Source organism: Typopeltis vanoorti, chromosome 7, assembly GCF_054136105.1.
Source record: "Typopeltis vanoorti isolate ZY-2024b chromosome 7, IOZ_Tvanoo_1.0, whole genome shotgun sequence".
Taxonomy (NCBI): Eukaryota; Metazoa; Arthropoda; class Arachnida; order Uropygi; family Thelyphonidae; genus Typopeltis; species Typopeltis vanoorti.
The window spans coordinates 36,892,516-36,910,455 of NC_143555.1; the positions used below are offsets into that span (position 1 = coordinate 36,892,516).

The 17,940-nt window shown below is 34.4% G+C and overlaps 1 protein-coding gene across 3 annotated transcripts in view; it reads left to right on the forward strand.

Moving 5' to 3' along the window:
• PIG-H (Phosphatidylinositol glycan anchor biosynthesis class H) overlaps positions 1–17,508 on the forward strand; it is a 65,097-nt gene extending 47,589 nt beyond the window's left edge. Inside the window, exons 4-5 of one of the 3 annotated variants that reach the window (XM_090395795.1) lie at positions 1,852–1,929; positions 17,120–17,508. In XM_090395795.1, coding sequence (XP_090251921.1) covers positions 1,852–1,929; positions 17,120–17,197 — 156 coding nt within the window. In that variant the 3' untranslated portion in view covers positions 17,198–17,508. The remainder of the gene's footprint in view (positions 1–1,851; positions 1,930–17,119) is intronic. The other 2 variants (XM_090395797.1, XM_090395796.1) reach the window with 2 other exon arrangements.
• The last annotated feature ends 432 nt before the right edge of the window (positions 17,509–17,940 follow it).

Below are 17,940 nucleotides of genomic sequence, written 5' to 3' on the forward strand. Positions count from 1 at the left end.
CCTTAAGCTCTATACTATTTAAAAATATTTAAATTGTAAAGATGAATTTGCACAACTTTATGCCAATAGGCAATGGAATTTTGCTCAAGAAATCGGTATTTCTTTTAGTTCTGTACTATGCAAATAATAAAAATACGTGGTGTGGATTGACACTTCAATTTATGCATTCTAAATGATTTCATTAATTTCAGTAAAAGAACAACAATTAGCCAAAATGCTTAACCAAGGCCTAAGTTTGCACTGTGGAATTTCTTCTTGTAATGTAATACAGAATGAAAAAAAATAAGCATGTATGCAAAATGTTCAAATTCTTTGCTTTTACTTGAAAAAGTCTGTATAACATTGATATTTCATGTTCAACTACAAGCAAATGAGAGTGTTTGCACTTCAAGTGTCATCTGCTAGAAGGAAACCTTTATGGTAATTCAAGCGAGTCCAGTCCTTAATGTCTTCAAACCACGTTCTCCGGAGTCTACCTCCTCTTTTTCCTTCCCGTTTTCCTTTTAATATTAATTTCTGAATGCTTAGATGCATTGCCTAGTTAGATGCCCAAAGTATCTAAGTTTTTGTTCTTTAATGATTTTCATTAATATTCTTTTCATTTTTGCTTTCTTTAAAACATCTTCATTTTCATTTTCTCTGTCTGTGATATTTTCAACATTCTTCTGATGGTCCACATTTCAAAAGCTTCTAATTTTTTCTCTGCTTCTTTATTTAGAGTCCAAGTTTCACTATTGTAGAGAAAGCTTGACCAGATATAGCACTTTATTAATCTTTTTCTTGTGTCTATGTTAATGTCTCTGGATGTTCTAACATCCAGAGATATCAATATAGACTTTTCTTGCTATCTCTATTCTTTTTATTTCTTTAAGGGAATTTTCTCCTTCTGGAAACATTTGTCCCAAATATATAAGCATGCACTTTGATTCCAATATATATATTTGTAATTATACATGGATCTTTTCCTTTTAGCCCATTATTCTGTAGAATATGTATTAATTTCTTGTGATCTATTGAATCAAATGCTTTGGTGTAATCAATAAAACAAAGATATATGCTTTTTCTGGTTATCGAGGTTTCTTTTGCATAATGTTTATTGAAGATGCTTTCTCGTACTTTTGAAAACCTGATTGAGTGTCTTCTATTTCTACTGACCAAGTGCCTTTTTCTTTCTAGGATTATTCTCAGTAATAATTTCGTAACATGGCTTGTTAAACTTAGTCTATATTCTAAACATTCAAAAGTTCTTGGAATTTTAGGGATAGTGACAAAGATGGATTTTCTTAGATCACGAGGGATGTATCAAAATCAATATTATCAACTACAAGCAAATGTGAGTGTTTGAACTATAAATCAGTAACTGGAAGAATGAAGTTGTTTTTTTTCTGTTAAAATTACTCATCATCATCATGCGTATCAAGGCCTAGCATGGCCTGTTCCAGCCTTAGAACTCATCGTTGAATCGTTTAAGAGGACATCCTGGTTTTCTTTTTCCTAATGGCTTGTACTTTAAGGCTTGTTTTGGTAATCTTTCTGTTTTCATTCTTTGAATGTGTTCCATCCATTTATGTTCATATTTTTTAATTTTTTCTATTACTGGTTCTTGGTTATTATATTTCATGTCTCATTTCATGTTATTATATTGCAGTTTAGTACACTTCTGCATATATTAAAAAAAGTAATGAAATCCAGTATGATTGGACAAGAGCATTATGTCTCACAGGAAAATTTGGAGGATAAAAGTTTTGTTGAAGGTCAAATGAATGGCAAATTACTGTTTTTGTTTATTATGATTGTAAATTTATCTGAAATATAGTTAAGTTTTCTAATTTAATGAATTTTATTTCTTAGTGTAGGGTACTTTATTATTTGGTTATTTTACTTCAAGATACCAGTGAGCCAGTTAAAGCCATAATTCCACTTTTTCAGGTATTTATTGTACCAAATGATTACATTACTCTTTTAATATCATCCAGTTTTTTTTTGCATTATGCATTTTTATTTTGATGATAATCATATTCACAAAAGGATGGAATTTATACCACATTACAATTGATTCTCATCACAAACTATTCAAGAAAGTCTTGCATTGGTACATTATTCTGAAGAAAATTTACTAGCACGAACTATTTCTTTGATCTCTACAAGGTTATGGTGAGAATTAACTGTGGTGTGATAGGCAGTCTGAGGTTAAGTAATCCAACCCCCCCCCTTTTTTTTTTCCATGCCTTTAGTAAGCTGGATAGTAGTCATGTATGTGTTATGAAAATCAACTACCATTTAAATGCTTGGACAGACATCATGCTCATTTACATCGTGGTTAGATGCAAACTTACAACATATTGGTTGGAAAGTGGAAATGATATCCACTCAGCAAACAAAAGGCAAGTTAATTTAGCACATTTGCACTTGTGAATATATTATTGATGATAAAATTACCATGATCTCTTTACAGATGATAATCATTGGGTTATGCAAGGTGAAAGGGAGCTTTTGAGAATCAGTTTATTGCAAGAAAGAAGAAAGGTAAAAACAGATATAGGCAATGGCATGGTGATACAAGACTTCATGATATCTAATGACAGGTGACAAATATAAGGTAGAACAGTGTTTAAAATTTGGCGGCAGTGAACCGCACTGGAAATGAAGGAATGCAGAAAGAAATTATAGGATTGCAGCTTGTTTTGTACCAAATATGATTACCTGAAACGACATCACTTTAACTTGATTTTTATTTTCGCCTGGTCTCTTTTTCACCCTCCCATTATTACTTTAATTTGAATTCTTTTCTTTTATTATTATTTGTAATGATTCTAAGTCATATCTACTGGAGCTTATTGAGGAGAGATAGTGGTTATCCTCAATTTTCCACCATTTGCACTAAATTTGTCTTGTCTTCTTACTCTGTCAGTGTTTTTATTGTAAACCTTTATCTGTAGGTTTGCAGATGACATTATGCTGCAATGTGTAAACAAACAAGATATCAAGAATAACTGAAACCATTTCCGTGAATGGTGATCTTACCATTCTCGAATTGAGAAATTAGTACTCAAATAACATAGTTTCTCCTGGAATAAAACATTGCATTTCTCATCCAAAAATGTTTTTCAGCTCTAGACACCTGTCCTCTTAATTACAGATTATTCTCCACAGAAAGGTTTGCTATGGAACACTTCTTTGCTGTTAGTGTGGTGCTCCAAAAGCTTAAATTCATAGTAAGCTGTTTAACAAAGAGCAATCAGATTATCAGAAATTACATTTGTAGGACTTGTAGATTTATTATAATAACAACAACAAAAAAAAATACATATAGAAAATGCTTAGGCATTGGTGTTATTTATAATTATGCTTCACTATATAAACAATACCAGCTTAAATTCATAGTAAGCTGTTTAACAAAGAGCAATCAGATTATCAGAAATTACATTTGTAGGACTTGTAGATTTATTATAATAACAACAACAAAAAAAAATACATATAGAAAATGCTTAGGCATTGGTGTTATTTATAATTATGCTTCACTATATAAACAATACCAGAAGAAGAGATAATAATTTATTGACCTTGTTAATATTTTGCTTGCTTTCTAATCAGCACTTGATAATGCTGATTAATTTTTGCTTTGATAAGCACACATTAAAACCGAGTCTACCGCAGTTGTAATTTGCTGGGGACATAATGTCTAAACGTTGTTAGCCAATGTTTAGACATGGCCAGAATTCTGACAAAATCTGAACCTCCCACAAGCAACACTGGACATTAAAAAATTATAATAATAATAAAATAAAAAATATATATATATATAACCTTAAAAATATAAACAAAAACAAAGAAATTGTTATAACCAAAGCTGACAAAGTTCATGCCACTGTTTTATGGACCAAATGGATTATAACAGAAAAATTAGTGCACTTTTTAAACTACTCTACATATCAGATTATAGAATGAGATCTTACCATATTGCAAAATAAGAGTATCAGTTATAAAGTTAAGCTAAAAGAAATTACCAAGAAGTTGAAATCTTACCATGTTAAACAGGATATCATCATCAAATTCTTGATATATACCCTCAAGTGGTGTACAGGATATGATAGTACTACACGAAAAATTATACCATTACTAACTTCCTACCTAAAGTTTTCCTCCAAATCAGTCTGTTACCTGCCAAGACTCCAACATTATCAGATCTTATATTTCTATCTTCTAAAGCACTTTTTACTGTATCAATCCACCTATATCTTGGTCTTCCTCTGGATCTTTTTCCTGAAAATCTGCCTGGCAAAGAATACTTGTTTTGCTAATGCATTCCTGGATGTTGATAATGACAAGTTTTTCCCTAATATCCTCGTTTTTAATATGATATTGCCATAGATGCCATCTGTTCATGCACCTAATCTTTCTCAGGACTCTCGTATCTGCAGTATCTATCTAGTCTTTGATGAAGTGTTTTTACTTTTGACCCAGCTCTTAGATCCATAAGTTAAGACTGGTTTGAACACCATCTTGTATACAGCTAATTTAGTGTTCCGACTAATTTCTCTCTTATTCCATATAAATTTATTCAGTTGATTTCATACCAGCTTTGTTGATTCTGTTGTCTATTTCCATATTTAATTTACTATCTTCACTAAAAATTATGTCTAAGTAGCTGAAATGTTTTACTTGTTCTATAGGATCTCCATTCAAGATTCAGTTGATATTTTCCATGCTAATGCCTATTTTCATTGTATTTGTTTTGTTATTGCTGACCTTCATACCATATCTATTACAACAGTTATTCAATTTAGTCAGGGAATTTTGTAGACTTGTAGCGGATTTATTTAGAAGTATAACATCGTCCACATAAAGCAAAAAGCTGAGATTAACATCTCCAATTTTGATATCAGGTTTAATACCACTTTCCTTCATAATGTGATCCATATAGATAATGAATAACAGAGGAGATAATGTACATCCTTGTCTTGTCTGACATCAGATTTAACATTAAACCACCTTCCTGTACTTCCTTCAATTCTAACTGCTGACTTACGACTCAAATAAAGACTAAGTATTGCTTGATATAATGCTCCATCGACACCATATAACTGTAGAGTTTCGATTAGCTTCTCTCTCTTGGCACCTTGTCATATGATTTTTTCAGATCTACAAAACTTAAATAGAGATCTTTGTTATATTTCCATGATTTCTCAACTATCTGTCGTAAAGTGAATATCAGATCCTGACAGCCTCTATTTGGCTTGAATCCAGCTTGTTCTTCACCAAGCTTCTCTTCCACAATCCTTCTCAGCCGTTTCTCAAGTATACTTGCATATATCTACCAGGAATACTCAGTAATGAAATTCCTCTGTAATTCTTGCATTCAATTTTATTTCCCTTTTTTTATATATGGGTAGTATGAGAGCTCTACTCCAATCATCTGGAATTCGTCCCTCTGTCCAGGCCTTCTGAACTATGCAGTGCCAGCCACTGTAAGACTTTTTTACCTCCATACTTGAGCATTTCTGGTCGAATATCATCTACTCCTGTTGCCTTTCCACATTTCAGGCTTTTGATGGCTTTTCCTACTTCGAGTATGGATATGTTTTCCTGACTGCATGTCTGATCAGTGTTTTTTACCACTGTGCTGTCATCACTCCTCTGTTATTCATTATCACTATCTCATTCCTTTTACAGCACTCTTTCCTCCATTTCTGTTCTTCAACAACCTCCAGAATATCTTGCCACCTTCTGCATATTTATTTTCTATGTTCTTACCAAAGTCCTCCCATGACTTGTTTAGCTAGTTTTACACAGTGTTTAGCTTTCTTACATTTGTCTCTGTATTCTCTCAATGCACAAGCAGACTTATTTGCCAGGAACTTTTGATATGCTTTGTTCTTTTCTTTCACTGACTCTTTAACTTGTGTCCACAATGGAGTTCTAATTTTTCTATCCTTACAGACAACCTCACCACGTGGTTCTCTGGCTGAATCAATCGGTGGCAAGCTTCAAGGCTTGCCACCTGAATCTCCAAAGTTTGGTTCCTTTTCTCAAACTCTTTTATTTTTCTTGAATAATGTTTGTGTATTTTAGTCTATAGTTCACAGCTGAGAGCTGCTCAACGTATATTCACTTTAAAATTTTCTTACATGTTCATCTTTTCAATATGAAATTCAATTTTATTCTGCTCAAGACTAAATGGTCACTTCCAGTTTCAAATCCTCTGTATACTCTGGTGTCCTACACCAGAAGAAAACATCACTATCGGCAATAACATAGTCAAACATTGTGTTAGTAATAACCAGTCCATGTCCTGAACAGAACTCCAACAGGTATTTGCCATTATTATTAGCTTTGCTCTTTTCTCAAAATTTTGCCAAAATATTTTATATGTTTGACAATCATTTCCTACTCTGCTATTTAGATCCCTAACAAGGACCAGCTTTTCATTGTGTCAGTTGCTTTCTCTGAAGTCTCAAAAAATTCCTACACTTCTACCTTAGTAGAACCTTCTGTAGGACCATAGGTACAAATAAGTCTCCTTGTCCAGTTCCCCATTCTCATATTTGCCCACATCACTCCACTTGAGACTGCTGCTAGCCTTATATCTAGTGTTGAATACTATGGCTACTCCTTCTTTTCCTTGATTGTCATTTCCTGAATATAACATTTTGTATTTATTGCTCAGAAAGATCTCGCCGGTTTTGCTCTTTTTTGTTTCACTCACTCCTATTATGTCAATCTGGTACTTATCCAATTCCTCAGTTAGCGCTCCATGTAATCATGCCACCCCTCATTCCAGTAGTATGGCATCCTCAAATCACTTACACACAGACCCAGCAATGTTTGTTCTGATGACGTAGCTCTCAGAACTGTACTTGGGTACCTTTGCAACATGTTTTTAGCTACAACTCTCCATAAAAATAAACAAAATATTATATGCAATTACCATCCCTCCTACAACCAACACATGAGATCACAACAAAACTATTCCTATTTTTTATGTTCAAGATACATCTAAAAAAATAGCTAGAGGTTTCTACAAATATAATAATTATTATTATTATGTGACACCTCCAGGGAGTCCAAGGACTCATCGAGGAAGGGTACTGCTCTACAACTCTCCATCTCCACCACTCAATCCACCAACTACAACATACCATCATCATCTATACCAATGCCATCTACCGCCCATCACCACCACTAGTATTTTCATTGACAATCACAAACATCCATGCCCACGGCGGGATTCAAACCTGCAGCCTTTTGGCTGGAGAGTGTATACTCTGACCACTCGGCCAACCAGGCTGGCGATTCCATGTTACTTTCATCTGTCTTGAGGATCATCTTCATCATCTTGCATATCCTGGAGTGTATAAAGTAGTTCCCTGGACATGCTAGTAGATCTGTAACATCCACTTCAAAGAACACAAAAGCTATATCTGTGATCATCTCTACAGCAAGTCAGCACTGACAGATCATATTGTGGATATTCCTTCATACAGGATTGAATGGAAAACAACTGTGCTTCACAGAAGTTGCTACAAGTCTGAGAAACTGTTTTTAGAAGTAGCATTAGCTATGAAGCACTAACCTCAACAAAGTTGTGACTGTATTAAATTTGCCAAGGATCTGGAGAAGAATCATTCTAAGACTAAATATGAACTTCTCTGAATTCACTTTGTTGTTATCCAGTTCCTAGAAGGTACCTTGTTAGGACTTTTTTTCAGTTGCAATTTAATTTGTTTCCATAACATTCTAATTGAATGCTGTGTCTACCACACTTGTAATTTGTGCTTTGATGATGCCGGTTAGAAAACCAGTGAAATATTAGCAAGTTCACTGAATAAACTGTTGTCTCTCCTTCTGCTGTTGCTTATATTGTGAATAAATTGTGTGCGTTTCACTACTAACAGCTTCATCAGAAAGATAAGTGTACTAGCAGATACATACCCAAGTATAAACCCTATTTCAGAAGATTACAACAGCAAATTCAGATGAATCAGCTTGTGGCAGTCTGTATAACTGACAATTTCAAGTAGAAAGTATGTACACATTCAAATTTTCGAATCACATGGTAGCACTCAACAGGATAAAAGGCAAAAGGCTGCGCTAAGCAAATTGTGTTTGAAGGATGCTCTTTTTTGTGAAGGAATAAATGTGCAAACTTGGATGTCTTTTAATGTCTCAAAGACATCATCTAGATGATTTCATGTCAGGAAGAATTATTGGAAAGCTTGAAAAAAGGCCACAGAATTAGAATCCAGAGCCTGGATTCAACAGTTTGGGCAGGATTTCAAACATCTGTGCTACAGATGTTTAAGAGGTTACCCTTGCTCTACCATGGTACATGAAGACAAATTTTTTGTTCTAACAGCAAAACATAATCGACACACCACAGCAAGTCGGCTCCATTCAAGCACATAATGCCTTCCCTCATGTTGGGGGGGGGGGGGGGCATTATGCACCACTAAACAATCAATGTCATGTTTGATTGTTTTGTGATGTTCTAGGTAAAGAATTCATTTTTATGGATGACAATGCCACTACATCGTACATGAGTAGTGGAGATACTTTTGGAGACTGAGGATATCAATCGAATCGAGTGGCTGGCAAGATCCCCAGAACTCGTTTTGAATGCAATAGGGAAACACATTGTTGCTTGAAATTCCCCTCCAGAAAACAAACAAACAAGGCCTTATCCTTGCTTTGGAGAAGGAGTGGACCAGTTTGCTTCAAAAACTCCTGAATCACTTCATATGATGCATGGTACTAATCTCAGTACAATGTTGTGAGAGCTGCATTGCAGTTTAGGATGGACATACTCCATACTGAAATGTCCCTCTGCATAGTTTTCTGTAAGATCGTACATGAATTCCTTAACTATGTCCTTAGGAAATTTGTAACTTTTGCCAAAAACATATTGCAATTTAATTTTTACAAAATTTATAACAAATTTTTTGTGTAACATAATTTATTAGTACTGGCAATTAATTTATGTCCATGTTTGGCTGTAATCATGAAAATTTTTTCATTTACAGGTAAAAATATAGTTCATCTTTAGCTTTTGGACATTATTGTACAAAAAAAAATCAAGAAACTTTGATTTTAAATAAAGGTTTTGGATTTAGTTACTCCTTTCTTCATTAATAAAGTGGACTTCATGACTAGTGTAAAAAAGATTCACCAGATATTTATCTCAAGAAGAGGCTTTAAATATTGACTATGTACTGCATTTTCTTTATTGCAAGCTAGTCTCTTAAGAAGCAGTATTACTGTATTGGAAAAGGAAGCTCTAAAAAATTGTGTAATAATTTAGACATAGTTTTCTACATAGCAGATAGGGGAATGCTACAGTTACCTTAAATGGTATTGACTGTGATGTTAAAATATCTTCTGTCCTGTCAGACTGTGATCCTACTTGATCTAAATATTTAGACTAATGAACTTATTGCATGCACAGTTGGTTTCTTAGAGGATCTTCAATCATAACATCCTGTTGCTACTCTCATAAATTATATGGTATACCAAAAATACATAAAGCTGGCATTCCTCTTTATCCAATAGTACAGTAGATTGCATAAGCTCTCTGATATATGTTCTCTCTAACTATTTATCCATGCTATTCAAACTCCTTCATAAAAAAACTTTGTACATTTTGTAGAAGGATTGACTGACATCCAAATCAATCCAGCAGATATTTTAGCCAGTTTAGGCATGGTGTCATTGTTCACAGATCTCCTTGAAGATTTTTTTTTCCAGCACTGTTGAAATTTTTTTGCCTTGATTTTATTATACATTAAAGATACCAAGAAATTATATACTTGGTTTTAATCCTTTACCCAAAGAAGCAAAACACTGTTTTGCATGTGAAATATATTTGCGTCTGAGGTACTTTTATATAGAGGCTAATGACTTCACATCACTTGCCTTAGTATGTATCCCATAATGCAAAGCACACATCCTTTCATACATGTATAATGCTATGCATAATGCGAAGGGCCACTACTCAGACTAGTTTTGACCTTTATTGAGGTCTCATCAGTGAGAGCCAGATGGGGGGGGGAGAGAGAGAGAGAGAGATACCAAGGTTGAAGAAATGTAGACGTCGTATATATATATATATCATATACAAATAGCCAAAAGGTGCTAGATCTTATTAATAAAAATCTCTGGATGAAAGATGTTGGAAGTTTTTATTATACATATGAGATATGTATATCCAGCTTAATACTGTTCCTCTGGAACCAGTAGCGATTCTCTGATCCATGAGATTTCTTATTACAGCATGCTCAATTTATTTGCCACTGGGTGCTGAGTTAAATGAAATCAATCTAGACAGCTTTATCTTGCAACTGCCTGAACCCATACTCCTTATGGGATTTTAATGGGCACAACTCTGTGGGGTAGTGCCAACACAAATGGATGAGGCATATCATTGAAGGAATCCTGGACAATAATGACCTCTTTCTTTACTCAATATCTTCTTCTATATGCCTACCCACTCATATTCTGCAATTGACTGTACAGTCTGCTCTTCTGCATTTTTCCACTGCTCATGTAGAAGACATCTAAGGAAGTAATCATTTTCCTGTTATTTGCATAAACTATGTTCTCCTACATGGATCAGGCTGACTGGGAATACTTTTTCCCATCTTACAAAATGCTGATACAAAATGATACAATGTGAAAAGGGAAAAGAGATTTACATTAAAAATTAAAGATTGCAAATTATGGTCTTCCAAGTCTCTATCTTGAGCTAACTGGTAGATTTCAGATGGAGTTTTACAATTCAGCCTATTGATGCTTTCACAGATGTATTGCCAGATTTGTTGGCATGGTCTTCCTCTATGGTGATTGCCATCTTCTGGTTTGTACAGGATGAGTGATTCCAAAACGGGTGAGACTTCAGTATGTCTGAGTTGATGTCCAGACCATCTAAGTTGTAGTTTTTTGACTATATTGACAAGCGGTTCTTGCTTAGCCAGATTTAGCACAGCAGAGTTAGTGTCACGGTCCATCCACGTGTATCCAAAGGATCGGTTTGAGACATGTAGTTCCAAAGGAGTTAATTAGATCTGTAGTTTTTTTGGTGCTTATTGTCCAGGTTTGAGAACCATACAAGAAGATAGCTCTACTGGTTGCATGGTATAGTCTTAATTTTGTCTTTAATGATGATTTCCAGATAGGATGGAGTTTGTTATGGAAGACTAGAGCCAGTTGTTTATGTTTTCTGATGTATGATCCAGGATACTGAAAGTTCTTTACTCTTTCTAAAGGTTTATTGTTGATATGAAGTATAAAGTTTTCATAACCTGTTGAGAATACTTTGGACTTTTGGATGTTGATCTGCAGACCAATAAGTTTAGCCTGTGCCTCTAGTAGACTGAGATGTTTTTGCGCATTTGTTGGCTCTGTACCAATAAGTACAATGTCGTCAGCAAAGCCAAGATTGGTTATTTGCATGGTGTGAGTGGATGTTCTAATGTTAAAACCAAGATCCTCTGTGTTGATGGTCTGGCAGATTTAGTCCAAGCATACTAAGACAAGACAAATAAGGTGCTAGTACATCACCTTGCATGACTCTTTGTCACCGGAAAAATATTCAGATGTGTCTTTTTTAAAGATTACTGTAGTATTGTAATCTTTATGCTAAGATTGCTTGTATGATTTTTGAGGGTAGACCAAAGAAGCTGAGTATTTTAAACATGGCTTCTCTATTAATGGAGTCAAAGGCTTTTTTGAAGTCTGTAAAGGTTAAAATGAGTAGTAAGTTTTTATCTCATAAATCTTCTATGATTCTTCTGATGCAGCATATACGTTCTATTGTACATCTTTTTTTTTTTTTTTAGAAATCCAGCTTGGTTTTTTCTTAAAAGTGGTGTTAAGTAAGGTTCTATTCTATTGAATATCATCCAGTTGTAGATTTTCACTGTAGTTGACAGCAAAGTAAGACCTCTGTAGTTTTCCATTCTATTAAGACTGCTCTTTTTTGGGTATAGGGACAATAAAGCCTTGTTTCCATTGTTGAGGTATTATTCCAGTGTTTAATACTTGATTTGTTATGGCAAGGAGATTGGAATATGTGTCATACCCAACATTTTTGAAAGCTTATACTCTGATCCCTGTGTATATCCCACAAACTTTATAATGTCTACAATATCTTTGGGATCAGCAATAACACATCTGTTATTGCTGATTGTCTAAGGTAGACAAATGGTGTGTGTTCTGTATTGTTGCTGATCCCAAAGCTGTTGTAGACACTTTGGAAGAAAATTTTGCCAGAATCTTAACACAGTTTCATATCCTCCTGAATAGCAACAAGAGAGACAATGGCTAAATTTTTCTACCAATGGGCTTTAGCCATATAATCAGCCGTTTGTTAAGGAGGAACTAAAAATAACGTTTTTTTTTTTTTTGCTTCTAACCCTAATGCAGTAGGGCCTGATGACATCCATTATGAAATGATAACACATCTTCCATTATCTTCTCTTCTATACAGCAGAATACCTTGCAGAGAAAGTATTTCCAGATTCTTAGCATAAGTCAGTTGTCATTACTACCCAAAACCAGGAAAGGATCCAATGCAAGCAAATAATTATTGACCTATGCTCTGACCAGCTGTCCTTTTAAGATATTGAAGAAAATGGTTATTGCCAGACTTCTCTGGTATGAAAACTATCTTCTCTCCAATATGCAATGTGGCTTTCATAGACATTGTTCAATTTTGGACCATTAGGGTCCATTTAGAAACTTGTATAAGAGATGCATTCCTGAAGCAGGAACATCTGGTTTCAGTGTTTTTTGACATGGAAAAAGCTTATGGAACAGCCTGGATATATGACATATTAAAAGACTTCTATAACCTAGGTGTCAGAGGACACCTTCCTGTATTTAATAAAAACTTTCTGTTGAGGCAAACCTCCCAAGTCAGAGTGGGATTATCATCAAGAACAGGGTCTCACTGAGGCTCTGTCTTAAGTGCGACATTTTTTGCTATTCGAGTTAACTATCATACATTATCAGACTAAGACAAATTGCATGATATTTTTAATATGTTACAAAGAATTAATTTATACAAACACATTTGATTATAAACTTTATTTGTATGTAAATACTGCATTGCTTAATTTTTGTGCATACCTATTTACTAATTTATCTCTATTTAATATTACCTTGTGTACTGCTACAACCTTTGCTGCCCTTGCACCAATAAACCAACCAACCAGTCTTCAAATTTATCAGAAGATGTTGCCTACATCTCATGTCCAGTTCTTCTTCTCCATTTGTCAGTGACAGTATAGAAATGTATAGTTAACTCCAGTGGTACACCTATTTTGTGGGAAGTTTTTGGTATGGAGACCACACTATGATGTAAATAAAGAGTTTAATAAAAGTAAGCAATTAAAACCCATGAAACCAAACTTTCAAAAGTCGTAAGACTTGCATCATCAGGGGGTACTGGTACACAACAAAAGACTATAAACAATTAATTACACATATTAGATGCTATGTTAACTGAGAGGAGACCTCCACATAGCCTTTAAAGGAATGTGGAAAACCGACCAGGGCTTCTGACCTAATGTCCAATCCTCACCTTCTCATTGTGCACTCTGTTAGGTATCAACCTGAATACTAAGCTAACGAGGAAGGGCTGGCAATTTGGGATTTAGCCAACCAAATTGTATTCTTTTGGCTTAAACCAAAATATAAAATGATGGTATACAACATGACAGGATTTCATGCCAGCTGGGGCATCGGCCGATTTAAACAAGGCCCCCATTGTTTTTGCTCAGGAACCAGAGCAAACAGCGAAAACTCAGCTACTGAACAAATCCTAAAACACCTCCCCCAACTAAACAACGCCAGGTTCAAGATCGGTATGGAGCTAGCTGAAGACATAATAGGGGTGACTAAAACAAAAAAAAAAAAGACAAAAACTGGCGAGATTTTTTTTAAGCAATAAATACAAAATGTTATATTCAGGTAATGACAATCAAGGAAAAGGAGTAGCCATAGTATTCAATACTAAATATGAGGCTAATCTTGAATGGCAGGCAGTCATAAGTAGAGTGATGTCGACAAATATCAGAATGGGGAACTGGACAATGAGACTTATTTGTGCCTATGGTCCCACAGAAGGTTCTACTAAGGTAGAAGTGGAGGAATATTTAGGTGTTTTAGAGAAAGCAACTGACACAATGAAAAAGGAAAAGTTGGTCCTTGTTGGAAATCTAAATAGCAGAGTAGGAAATGATTGTCAGACATACAAAAATATTTTGGGAAAATTTGAAGAAAAGAGCAAAGCTAATAATAATGGCAAATACCTGATGGATTTCTGCTCAGGACATGAACTGGTTATTACTAACACCATGTTCCAACATAAAAATGTGCACAAATTCACATGGAGAGAAGAGACAAGGAATTATGTTATTGTTGATAGTGATGTTTACTCCCTGGTGCAGGACACCAGCGTGTACAGAGGATTTGAAATTGGAAGTGATCACCATTTAGTCTTGAGCAGAATAAAATTGAATTTCATATTGAAAAGAAGAACATGTAAGAAAATTTTAAAGTGAATAAAAGTTGAGCAGCTCTCAGCCGTGAACCATAGACTAAAATACACAAACATTATTCACGAAAAAATGAAAGAGTTTGAGAACAGGAACTATACCTTGGAGATACAGTGACAAGCCCTGAAGTAAACAGATTGATTCAACCAGAGAGGCATATGATGAGGTTGTCTGCAAGGATAGAAACATCAGAACTCCATGGTGGACAGAGGAAGATAAAAAGGCAGTTGAAGGAAAAGAAGAAAGCATATCAAAAGTTCATGGTAAATAAGTCAGATTCTGCTCTTAGAGAATACAGAGACAAATGTAAGACAGCTAAACAATAGTCATGGGAAAACTTTGGTAAGAACGTAGAAAATAAATATCAAGGTGGCGGCAAGATATTCTGGAATTTATTGAAGCTCAGAAATGGAAGAAAGAGTTTTGTAAAAGGAATTAGAGATGATGAAGATGACTTGAAAACTGGAGAAAAAGACATCCTAGAAGCATGGAGTAATTACTTTGAAAAATTGCTAAATGAAACAAGCAGTGATAGGACAGTGGTAAAAAGCACCGAGCAGGGATGCAGTCAGGAATATATATATCCATACTTGAAGTACAAAAAGCCATCCAAGGCCTGAAACACGGAAAGGCAGCAATAGATGATATTAGACCAGAAATGCTCACGTATGGAGGTATAAAAGTCTTGCAGTGGCCGCACTGAATAGTTTAGAAGGCCTGGAGAGAGGGACGAATTCCAGATGTTTGGAGTAGAACTCTGATAGCACCCATAAATAAAAAAGGAAATAAAACTGAATCTGAGAATTACACAGGTATTTCTCTACTGACTGTTCCTTTCCAAGATTTATGAAAGTATACTTGAGAAACATTTGAGAAGGATTGTGGAAGAAAAACATGAAGAATAAGTTGAATTCAGGCCAGCTTTAAGTTTTGTATATATCTGGAAAAGGCATATGACAGGGTGCCAAGAGAGAAGCTATTCAAAACGCTACAGTTATATGGTGTCAATGGGACATTATATCAAGCAATACTTAGTCTTTATTTGAGTTGTAAGTCAGCAGTTAGAATTGAAGTACAGGAGGATGGTTAAATGTTAAATCTGGTGTCAGACTACAATGTACATTATTCCCTCTGTTATTCATTATCTATATGGATCGCATTATGAAGGAAAGTGGTATTAAACTTGATATCAAAATTGGAGATGTTAATCTCAGCTTTTTGCTTTATGTGGACTCTTATTCCATATAAATTTATTCAACTGAATAAATTTATATGGAATAAGAGAGAAATTAGTCAAAACACTAAATTAGTTGTATACAAGATAGTGTTCAAACCAGTTTTAACTTATGGATCTGAGAGCTGGTTCAAAAGTAAAACACTTGACCAAAGACTAGAGACCGCAGATATGAGAATTCTGAACAGATGGCATCTATGGCAGTATCATATTAGAAAGGAGGATATTTGGAAAGAACTTGACATTGTCACCATCCAGGAATGCATTAAAAGAGCTAATCTCAGGTTTATGGTCATTTAAACAGGGTGGGAGAGGAACGATTAGCAAAGCAAGTGTTCTCTGCCAGGTTGTCAGGAAAAAGACCCAGAGGAAGACCAAGATATAGGTGGGTTGATATGGTAAAAAGTCCCTAGAAGATAGATATATAAGATCTGATAATGTTGTTGTCTTGACAGGTAACAGACTGATTTGGAAGAAAATTGTAGATTGGAAGTTAGTGGTGATGTAAATTTTTAATGTAGTACTATCATCCTGTACACCCCTTGACGAAGGTAGGAATTTGATGATAGCTTCGCAGCTGTTACATAAAAATGAGAAACCAGAATAAAAATGGTAAATTCATTTCTATATGTGTGTTGGAACACTAGTTACTATCACGTTCTGTGGCATCACGCGTGTCATATCATAGGTCCATGGCAGTTAAATTTTTGATGCAATCAGACTGTACTCGGTGTAAGATTAAGCTGTGATTTTTATTGCATTGTGTAGGGATCCTAAGTTTAAAGGAGTCTCACAAATGCTTAGGATCCCTACACAATGCAATAAAAATCAAGGCTTAATCTTACTCCAAGTGAGGTCTGCTTTCATCAACTGCCACAGAACGTTATAGCAACAACCAGCAGTGTTCCAGCACACATACAGTAATAAATTTATTTGGGTTTCTCATTTGTATGTAACAGTTGTGAAGTTATAACATCTAATATGTGTAGTTAATTGTTTATAGTATTTCTTTGTGTAAAACGTTTTTGTGTACCCCTCATGTAAGTCTTATGACTTATGAAACTTGTCGGATTTAAATTGCTTATTTTTATTAAACTCTTTATTTACAGCATAATGTGGTCTCAATACCAAAAACTTCCCAAACAACTACTAAACCACAGAAACTCACGTTATCATCTGGTATACCTATTTGTCTTATGTAGTAGTATTAGCTAGGTGTGATGACACAATTGTAAAACAGGAATGTCCTATTATTTATTGCAACAGTATATAAACTGTTTTTGTATTAGAAATTTTCATAATGACCTTCATTTAAAAAAATTAAATCTTTCAGAATACTCTTCCATGTCTGGCTTGCTTAGAACAGATTTATCAAGGAATTCAGTTGACTCTTTTTGCTAAAAAACAGTGAATATATGCATGAAGAGAACCGAGACCAGCTGTTGAGTTTTTACTCTTAGCGTTTATTTTTTTCATCTGCTTTGTGAGATTATGGAATGTACATGACTTGATTATAATCCTTTGGAATTTCTGTACCCAGTTCAAATGTTAAAACTAATTACGAGTTATATGGTATAGATCTTAGTGATATTTTACTGCATGATGTTGAAAAACGTGTTCATTTTTGTTGACATATGATTTTTATTGTTATTTTATATATTTTGCAGATGTATACAAGAGTGTTTATATATTTAATAAAATGCCACATAATTTAGTCCAAGCTATACACAAGTAATCATTAAAAGTTGAGATTTGTTCTTGAGAATTCTGATATATATTTTTTTAAACAAAACATTAGTGCTATACTTCTGCCATTTGTACACATCTTTGGGAGATTTTTTTTAGATACAAGTTAAATGTTGACTCTTTTACTGTGTTAGTTAAGAGGAATCAAATCACTCGCTGAAAAATGATTTAACAATGGATGCATGATGGTGTATGTACTTAGCTTGAATGCTCCACATTTCAAAATATTGTGTGCATTGTATCCAAGGTCTGTGTGTGCAAGATTGTCGATAAATGATGACCAAACTTGGCATAAGATGATACCTTAATTTTTAGTGTATTGCATAGATACATGTATATGTATCTATGCAATACACTAAAATTTTTGAAATTTTGAATTTTCTGACAAAGCAATTGTGGTTTTTATAT